Source organism: Vulpes lagopus, chromosome 5, assembly GCF_018345385.1.
Source record: "Vulpes lagopus strain Blue_001 chromosome 5, ASM1834538v1, whole genome shotgun sequence".
In the NCBI taxonomy this organism is placed as follows: domain Eukaryota; kingdom Metazoa; phylum Chordata; class Mammalia; order Carnivora; family Canidae; genus Vulpes; species Vulpes lagopus.
In genome coordinates this window covers 829,907-839,499 of record NC_054828.1, presented here as the reverse complement: position 1 = coordinate 839,499, position 9,593 = coordinate 829,907, and the positions used below count along the sequence as shown (strand labels likewise).

General features: G+C 66.2%; 1 protein-coding gene across 2 annotated transcripts; it reads left to right on the top strand.

Annotated features, from left to right (window-relative positions):
- Positions 1 to 1,264: 1,264 nt before the first annotated feature.
- On the top strand, positions 1,265 to 8,996 carry PANX2 (pannexin 2). 2 transcript variants are annotated; one of them, XM_041757256.1, is made up of 4 exons: positions 1,796 to 1,932; positions 4,363 to 4,505; positions 6,117 to 7,562; positions 7,757 to 8,996. In XM_041757256.1, the coding sequence occupies exons 3-4, from the start codon at positions 6,293 to 6,295 to the stop codon at positions 8,098 to 8,100; spliced, it is 1,614 nt and encodes a 537-aa protein (XP_041613190.1). In that variant the 5' UTR covers positions 1,796 to 1,932; positions 4,363 to 4,505; positions 6,117 to 6,292; the 3' UTR covers positions 8,101 to 8,996. The 2 variants fall into 2 exon arrangements, with proteins under 2 accessions (XP_041613188.1, XP_041613190.1); XM_041757254.1 differs by lacking the exon at positions 4,363 to 4,505 and having other exon boundaries at positions 1,265 to 1,932.
- Positions 8,997 to 9,593: the final 597 nt, after the last annotated feature.

The following is a 9,593-nucleotide window of genomic DNA, read 5'->3' as shown; positions in this document are numbered from 1 at the left end:
ATAAGCATGGAGGATAAGGTGTCCTGCTCCTGGAGGGACACCCGGCTGCCTTCATGACATTGGAAAAAAACACCACAAACCATAAAAAAATTAAAAGATGGCTTGACTACACCAAAATTAAGGATTTCTATCAGACCCCATGGATAAACCCAACGGACAAAAGGACTTAAAGGAGGCCTTCACAGAGGCTGACCTAAGTCCAAGACCTCCGATTAATGAAAGTACAGATGGGACCTCTCGGTGTGTGGGAGGCTTGAACAGACGGTAAACCCACTGGTGATCAGAAAGGCAAACTGAAACCACACTGAAGACTTTAGGATGGCAGATCGCAGACACCAGATCATGCCAGGAGCTGGGAATATTATGGGGACATATCCCCATGGTGGGACTATGGTCCAGCCTTTCTGGAAAGCAACACGGAAGGTGCCCCCAGGAGCACCCCTCGGGATTCCCAAAGGGCCTTAGGGGATATCCATGCCATTATGAGGGGGCCATGTGGGACAGCTGGAGTGACTGGATTCTCTGGGGGATGTCTGGGTTTTGGAGGGAGTTGGATTTTATGTGGGTGTCTGGGTAATGTGGGAGCAGGTCTAGTTTTTCTGGGGGCAGCTGGGTTGTGCAGGCGGTGTCTGGGTTATCTGAGGGGTTGGAGATTGAAGGCCTCAGTAGGTAGTAGACAAATAATTACCCGCTAGGAGCCAAGGGTGAGCATCACTCAGCAGCACAGGTGAATCTTTAAAAGCATAGAGACCCTAAGAAAGGTGAAGAAACGCAAGGTGTGGAGCGCCAGCACCCCCCTGAGCCCCAGGGCCCACTGGGTCAGCCCAACCACCCAGGACCTGGAGATACTGGTGCCAGGGCAGGAATCACCGAACTTCAAACTGCAGCCACACTTAATATTTCACAAAGAGATATCCCATGATTTACATCCCATAACAGTGGGAAGGGGACCAGCCAAGAAAGAATTTTTAAAAATGACGAACCACAGAGGATCGTGCAGGCAGTGGGGCTTGAAGGTGGCGGCCGCGCCCCACGCCCAGACCAACCCCAGACGGTGTCCGCGCGACTGCTGGGGGGGGGGGGGGTGCGGGGAGCCGGGCGTGAGTCCCCGGAGCCCAAGGGAGGAGTGAAGGAGCTAAGGCGGCGGCGGGCGGGGCGGGCGGGGCGGGCGGAGCGGGCGGAGCGGGGGAGGCGGGGGCCGCGGGCCGTGCCCCCGAGCGGGGAGGGGCGCCCAGCGCCGCGGCGGGCTCCGCGCAGGGCCGGGTGGAGGCGGCGGGCGGCGGGCGGGGACCCCCGCGGCCTCCCCCGCCCCGTCCCCACCCCGAGGAGGAGGAGGCGGGGCCAGTCATTGTTCATTCATTTTATTTAATTTAAAGATTTTTTGCAAAGTCATCGCCGGCGCCGCATCTGCGTGGCGGGGGGGGGGGGGGGGGGGCGGAGCCTCGCCGCGAGTCGCCGCAGGTAAACAGCCCCCTCCCCGGCCGGCGCGGGGCCTCGGCCCCAGCCAGGGACAGGCGCCCCCCCCCGCCCCGCCCCCGCCCCCGCCCCGCCCGAGGGACGCCCCAGGCCCGGCCCGGCTGCAGAGGCGGGGGCGGCGGCGCGGGCGGTCGGACCCCTGCCCGCCGGGCGGCGGCGGAGCGTCCCCAGCCCCGCGCCCCGCCCGGCCCCCCGCGCCCCCGCCCGCCCCGGGCCGCCCCCCGCCCCCCATGCACCACCTCCTGGAGCAGTCCGCGGACATGGCGACGGCGCTGCTGGCCGGGGAGAAGCTGCGCGAGCTCATCCTGCCCGGCGCGCAGGACGACAAGGCGGGCGCGCTGGCTGCGCTGCTGCTGCAGCTCAAGCTCGAGCTGCCCTTCGACCGCGTGGTCACCATCGGCACCGTGCTCGTCCCCATCCTGCTGGTCACCCTGGTCTTCACCAAGAACTTCGCAGGTGAGGCTGCGGGCGCGTCCGCGGGGCCCCGACCCCCGCCCCCCGCCCCCCGCCGCTGCCCGCGTCGCCTGTCCCCGGGGCGGCTCCGGGCCCCGCGCTGCGCTGTGCGCTCACCGCCCGGCCCGGTGCTCCCGGGCAGAAGCGGGGCTCGGGGCTGGCGCGGGAGCCCGGGAGGGGCGGTGGGCCGGCTCTGCGGAGGAGGAGTGGCCAGGTGGGGGCCGGAGACGGCCGTCGGAGCGGCAGCCAAGGGGTACGGAGCGGGGCGGCGCGGGGGGCCTCGCCCTGGGCACCGGGAGCCCCGAAGGTCTGCAGCAGAGACCGGGAGGCCAGGCTGGGCGTCCCGCGGGGCCGGGCAGGTGGAAGGGGGTCCCGACCGGGCAGTGAGGGGAGCCAGCGCCGCGGGTGCCGGGGCCTTCAGGTGACGGACGGGCACCAGGAGGACGTCCTAACAAGTGACCCTGGGAGGCGCCGGGGGCTGGGGGCTGTGGGAGCCGGTCAGGCAGGTAGAGGAGGGCAGCTGGGGGCAGGGAATGGCTCCCCCGGCCCCATCTGCCGGCGAGGGGTCCAGGGAGGGCCCCGCAGTGCTGGCCGTGCTTGAGGGCCAGAGGTGCCCCTGGAGCCGAAGGGGTGGGGGCTCCTGTCACCCCCCGAGAGGGAGGACGGACCTGTGACTGTCCCCTGAGTGACATTGGCAGACATTCTTGCATTCTGCATTGATCCATGCTCAATTTTAGGGGTCTCCATGACCTGGGAACTCCAGACCTGAGGGTGGACACGTCCAGGCCACCTGATGCCGCTCTGAGACCAGGGGCCTCTGCAGTTTCTCTCTGTGGACACCAGTGCCCAGAGATAGGACGCGCTCCCAGGGGCGGGGGTGGCTCACACTCACGTGCAGGTGTGACTACCAGTGTCACTCAGGGCACCCAGATGTGTCGGGGCTTCATGACTAGAACCCCCAAACTGTAACAAGCACAAGCTTGGTGACTCAAAACAACTGAACAACTGTCATAGTCTGGAGACCAAAAGTCCAAAGTGAAGGTGTGGGCCAGGCCTCAGTCCCGCAGGTCCAGGCGGGCTCCCTCCTGCCTCTCCAGCCCCTGTCACACAGGGCGCCTCTCCCTGGGCTCCTACAAGGACGCCAGTCATTGGGTTGGGGCTACTCCAGTGTGACCTTATCTTTTTTTTTTAAGAGGTATTTATTTGGGAGAGAGCACGTGGGCGCATGCAGGGGGGGAGAGGGAGGGGGAGAGCCCCCAAGCAGCACCCCTGCTGAGTATGGAGCCCAGACTCTTAACCCACTGAGCCACCCAGGTGCCCTCAGCGTGACATTATCGTGAACATGTTTCCAAACAAGGTCACGTTCTCAGGGACCAGGGGTTGGGACCTGAACATCTTTTGCGGGGGACACAATGCTACCCACTACAGGTACGCACAGCGGGGCCGGCTCAAGATAGTCACCCCAGGGGACCTCCGTCAGGGACAGGGCCTCCATGCTCACGTTCTCCCGTGAGACCAGCTCACCCACCGTGGTGCCTCAGCGCCGCTCCTCATCCAGCCAGGCCTGGGCTGCCAGGGTGTCCCCAGCTCACTCTCTGTTCCTGGTCCTGACGCTGACCCCCCCACACTGACCTGCATTCGCACATGGACGTGCTGTGCCCGCTTGGCCCCCAGCGTGGACAAGGCAGGCCTTCTGAGCAGTGGCAGGTGCTGGCCGCTGCTTCCCGGCATCTGGGGCCCTGGAACACGGCCCATGGAACATGGCTGGCCTTCGGCCCCTGGTGTGCCCGAGGGACTCCTGTCCCAGGTCACGGAACGCAGGGGGGCTGGCAACAGCTTATCAGGCTGGCTGACAGGAGTCCCTGCAGCTGCCCTGGCTTTGCCCCTCACGGTTCCGGGGAGCTCTGGCTGATTCTCGTGCTCACCTGGAGTAAGGTTCAAGTGACAGTTCTCCTGGTGCTTCACACAGAACTGAGAAGCATCCCGGGTCCCCTCCCCAGGCCCGGGACAGTAGGGGTGCAGGGAAGCGGCGCCTTGCAGGTGGGCACCACACGTCCACAGGGTGACCTTCCAGGAGAGGCCCTGCTGACACACGGGGACAGCTCGGATGGCGCAGGGGTGCACGAAGGAGGTGAGGTCAGCAGCTCCGGCCCTCCAGGGGGACTGAGGCTCCTCCACCCAATCCCCTGGACAAGAGCCCACCTGGGGGCCCTGCCCCCGCACAGCGTATCGGCACCCATCTGTGAGGGTCTCAGCCCAGGGCGGAGGGCCAGCGTGTGTGCTGTCACCGCCGAGAGGATGCATGCCCCACCCATGAGGAGCTGGCCCCACCGACCCCGTGTGGGGGGCACACCCAGTGCCCGGGGCCTCGCTGCACAGGGACTCCCTGGACCACGGGACACCCGACTCTCCGCACCCTGCTTTGCTTGACAGGGACACGATGGTAAACAGGTGCTGGCAACACGCAGCACTGGCCTCCTAGCCTAGAACCTCCCGGAAGGCCAGGGCCATGTGCATCCGCAGTGTGGAGGGCAGCGGGCCACGGGAAGACCCCATGGCTCCTGGCCAGGCTTGCTGTGAGTAGACCCCTGGTGCGCCGACCACGCAGCAGCGGACATAGGGGCGGCCTCAGCGGGAAGCGGGTTCCTCAGGTGTTACGCACCCCCATACAAGGCAACTCGCAGCTGCTCTTTCCATAAGTGGCAAATAATTGGGGCCGCACATAACCTGGGTGTCTCTGGACTGGAGGTGTGCAGGGGTCCCCAGAGCGTGTGCCCTTCTCTAAAAGGGAAGAAGACATGTGCCCTGCACCTTGAGGACGTGGAGCATGAGCTGCAGGGCCGGTGCCGCGTCCTGGGGGCCAGGGGAACCTGCGCAGTTCACTGCTCTCTAGGGAGGAGATGTCTCCCCGTGCCTCCCTCCTGTGTGGGGGTCCCCCTGCCCCGGCACGGTGGGAGCACCCTCACTCACACCCTTGGGGGAGACACGGAGCAGGAAAGGGTCTCAGCAGAGAAGGCGGCCAGCCACCACTTGCCTTAGCTTCCCGCTGCTGCTCTAACAAGTGACCATGAACTTAGCCGCTTAAGATAACTTGTTGTGATCCCAGAGTTGCCCAGCTCGGAGTCAGAAGTGCTTCACAGGGCGCAGGCCGCAGGGCACGTGGGGCCTCAGTCCTCCTGGAGGCTCCAGGAGGCTCTTGTCTGCTCTCCCAGGCTCCGGAGACCCCACTTTCCTTGGCTTGGTGCCGGTCCTCCAGCTTCAAAGCTGGTGCAGTGGCCTCTCTCTCCAGCCTTTGCTTTCATACTCATATGCCTGACTCTGCCCCCTGTGACCACCCCGGGCCCACCCGCATAATCCAGGACCGTCCCCCCAGAGCCTGTGTAAAGTAGCCCAGGTGCGGGCGGCCCCAAGTGGACGGCTGTGCTGGCAAGGGCAAGCCTGGGGGCAGGACGCCAGCAGCCAGGGGAGCAGACCACGGGCTGGCCACTGACCCCTCAGGGCCATGGACACAGGGTCCAGGGCCACCCCCAGGTCAGCCCCCAGCCTGCCAGGCGTTGCCCTGTGGGGAAGTGTCCATACGTGAACCCCCAATGGGTGGATCCCAGCGGAGCTCCAGACGTGTTCTTTGCTGTTGGTTTGTGCCCATCGTCACCTGGGAGGGAAAGTAAAGTCCAGTGACAGCCTTCGAGCTGCCACCTGGGAGGCCCCCGCTGTGGTGGCCGCGGACGCCACGGTCCTGGCCCCCGCGTCCCATCAGAGGCCGGGCCCGCCTGGGGCCCCAGGATGGCGGGCCTGGGAAGCCACCACACCCTCGGTGGCAGGCCGGGCACAGCTGTCCTCCTGGAGCTGCCCCTGGCCCCGTTGGGCCGGCCACGCTCCCTCCAGGAGCCGGGGCCCCACGGCCCAGCCCTCGGGCTGGGGTAGGTGTGCTGCATGCGGAGGGACCCCAGCGAGTGGCCTGGCCCGCCCTGCTGCCCTCGGGCAGGGCCTCCCCCACCTCCGACAGCGGGAGCTGAGGTGCCGCTCACCCCGGGGCTGTCCCCACTCCATGCCACCCCAGCTGTGGGGGTCTCCAGGCTGAGACCTCCTGGGCCTGGGTATTTGTTTGGGGACCGCAGTCCCTGGCATGTCTGGCGCGCTCCCGCCCCCACCCAGCACCCCAGCCCGAGTCTCCTCTCTGCCCTCAGAGGAGCCCATTTACTGCTACACGCCGCACAACTTCACTCGCGACCAGGCGCTGTACGCTCGCGGCTACTGCTGGACGGAGCTGCGGGACGCGCTGCCCGGCGTGGACGCCAGCCTGTGGCCGTCGTTGTTTGAGCACAAGCTGCTGCCCTATTCGCTGCTGGCCTTCGCGGCCATCATGTACGTGCCCGCGCTGGGCTGGGAGTTCTTGGCCTCCACCCGCCTCACCTCGGAGCTCAACTTCCTGCTGCAGGAGATCGACAACTGCTACCACCGCGCAGCGGAGGGCCGCGCCCCCAAGATCGAAAAGCAGATCCAGTCCAAGGGGCCCGGCATCACGGAGCGCGAGAGGCGCGAGATCATCGAGAACGCGGAGAAGGAGAAGAGCCCCGAGCAGAACCTGTTCGAGAAGTACCTGGAGCGCCGCGGCCGCAGCAACTTCCTGGCCAAGCTGTACCTGGCACGGCACCTGCTCATCCTGTTGCTCAGTGTGGCGCCCATCTCCTACCTGTGCACGTACTACGCCACCCAGAAGCAGAACGAGTTCACGTGCGCTCTGGGCGCATCCCCAGACGGGCCGGCTGCGGGGGGCACGGCCGTGCGCGTGAGCTGCAAGCTCCCGTCTGTGCAGCTGCAGCGCATCGTGGCAGGCGTGGACATCGTGCTGCTCTGCGCCATGAACCTCATCATCCTCGTCAACCTCATCCACCTCTTCATCTTCCGCAAGAGCAACTTCATCTTCGACAAGCTGCACAAGGTGGGCATCAAGACGCGCCGGCAGTGGCGCCGCTCCCAGTTCTGCGACATCAACATCCTGGCCATGTTCTGCAACGAGAACCGCGATCACATCAAGTCGCTCAACCGGCTGGACTTCATCACCAACGAGAGCGACCTCATGTACGACAACGTGGTGCGGCAGCTGCTGGCCGCGCTGGCCCAGTCCAACCACGACGCCACGCCCACCGTGCGCGATGCCGGCGTGCAGACGGTGGACCCCAGCGCCAACCCCGCCGAGCCCGAGGGTTCCGCTGAGCCGCCTGTGGTCAAGCGGCCACGCAAGAAGATGAAGTGGATCCCCACCAGCAACCCGCTGCCCCAGCCCTTCAAGGAGCCGCTGGCCATCATGCGCGTGGAGAACAGCAAGGCCGAGAAGCCCAAGCCCGTGCGCCGCAAGACGGCCACGGACACGCTGATCGCACCGCTGCTGGACGCCGGCGCCCGCGCCGCCCACCACTACAAGGGCAGCGGGGGCGACCCGGGGCCCGTGCCGGACAAGAAGCACGCGCGCCACTTCTCCCTGGATGTGCACCCCTACATCCTCGGCACCAAGAAGGCCAAGCCCGAGGCTGGGCCCGCCACCGCCCTGCCCACCTCCCGGAGCCAGGAAGGCGGTTTCCTTTCCCAGGCGGAGGAGTGCGCGCTGGGCTTGGCCGCAGCTCCCACCAAAGGTAGGCCCTGGGGACGCCCACCGGGGAGGGGGTCACACCGGGCATCTGCACGGGTGCGAAGGAAGGAGGGCGGGCTGCCCCCCCGGGGGCCATGACCTGGCTGCTCAGGGCAGGGGAGGCCCCGTGGCTGGAGTGCACAGGGCGAAGGAGGCAGAGGGGCGGGGAGGTGACGCCTGTGTTCCCCGTGTTTGCAGACGCCCCGCACCCTGAGAAGGAGATCCTGTACCCAGCAGAGCCGGCCCGGGCTGCGCTTCCCCCCGGGGGCCCCTTTCATGTCTGCTCGCCCCCAGCAGCCCCCACCACAGCCCCTCTGTCGCCGGCCAGTCTGGGCAAGGCCGACCCCCTTGCGATCCTGAGCCGCAACGCCACGCACCCCCTGCTGCACATCAGCACGCTGTATGAAGCCCGGGAGGAGGAGGACGGGGGCCCCCGAGCACCCCCGGACGTGGGCAGCCTTATCGCCATCCCGCCGCCCCAGCAGATCCTCATCGCCACCTTCGACGAGCCGAGGACGGTCGTGAGCACCGTGGAGTTCTGAGGAAGGGGCAGCCACCGCCGCCCCAGCCCCACGTGGACGTGGCTTCTGCTTCACCCGGCACTGCCCGCGCCTCCCGGCTGGCCTCCCAGCCAGCCTCCCGTCCGCATGCCACAGGGCTGAGCGCCGTGCCCTCCCGGCCCCCGGGACAGCATCGTGGGGGTGCTGGCTGGGCCCGGGAGGGCCTTGACCCCAGCAGAGCCCCCTGGAAGGCCTGGAGCCACCCTGCGTGAGGCAGTGGCTGCAAGCTGAAGAGTTTATTTTTTTAGGCGATTTTGTGTTGGGCCTGGGATGCTGGCCCTGAGGGCTGGGCCGTGGCAGGACAGCTCTGCTCCAAGCCGGGAGGGAGCTGGGGCAGTCCCAGCACCGGGCCTGCCGGGCCCAGGGGGCCACGCTCAGGTCAGCAGGGGCGCAGGGGTCCACCCTCCATCCGATCAACGTGCACTTTCTCCTTGAGTCCCGACATACCCGTACTTTATTTTACTACAATTACTGTAACTACTGAGTGTACGTATTACCAGGAGACAGGACGGCGTGTGCGTGGGCGTGAGCGACAGGACGAGGGCACCAGTGTGCCAGCGGATGTGTGCGTGAGTGGGCGTGAGCAGCGAGCAGCGTGGCGTGGGTGCAGCGGGTACGCACGGCGTGTGATTGGGCACAGGTCTGAGACGGCACGGACACCAGCGTGCAAGGGAAGGAGTCCAACGTGCAAGGGAAGGAGTCCAACGCAATAACCACGTCCCCCCACCCAGGCCACCAGCCCCCACCTGAGGGCCCAGCTTCCCGTGGGCACCCAGGGCTGGCGCTCGGAGGGTCTGTCCCTATTACCTCAGCCACGGTGACAACGTGACAGTATTAACAAGGTAGCACCGAGCATATCAATAAATATTATTCTGATACTGTGTGAGTCCGCATGGTCCGTCCTGCAGGAGGCCTGGGCTCTAGCAGGGCCTCTTACATCTGGGGGAGGTGCCCCCTGCCCTCCAGGTCACCTTGTGGGCCCTACTGCACCCACAGGGAGGCAGGGGTGCATAGGTGTAACTTGGGGTTGACATCCCATGACCTCTGATGTGCTTGCGCTGCAGGCCTGGGGATCATGCAGGGGAGCCCTGGGCTCACAGGCTCAGCAGAGATGAAGGCACAAGCCCCCAGGAAGCCCCATCAGGGGCTTGGGGACAGGGGCCCGTCTGGTACATGCATGGTGTGAGGCTGCTCCCGCTGCAGGGACCCAGGACCTGGGTGGGACAAGGCTGGTCTCACGGCCACACCATGGGGCCACACGCCCTCAGTCCCACCCAGTGGCTCCCAGGGTCTGAACACAGGCTCCTCAGAGCCAGGTGGCCACACAGCCAGGCCAGAAACTGTGGGTGCTAGAGCTGGGGGAAAGGGGCATGAGAGCAGAGAGGGCCCCCATGGGCGGCTGAGCCCTGCCTGGCCCAGCGCTGCACCCCCCTGCAGGCTGACCTCCCCCGGAGCCCGATGACCAGACAGTGACA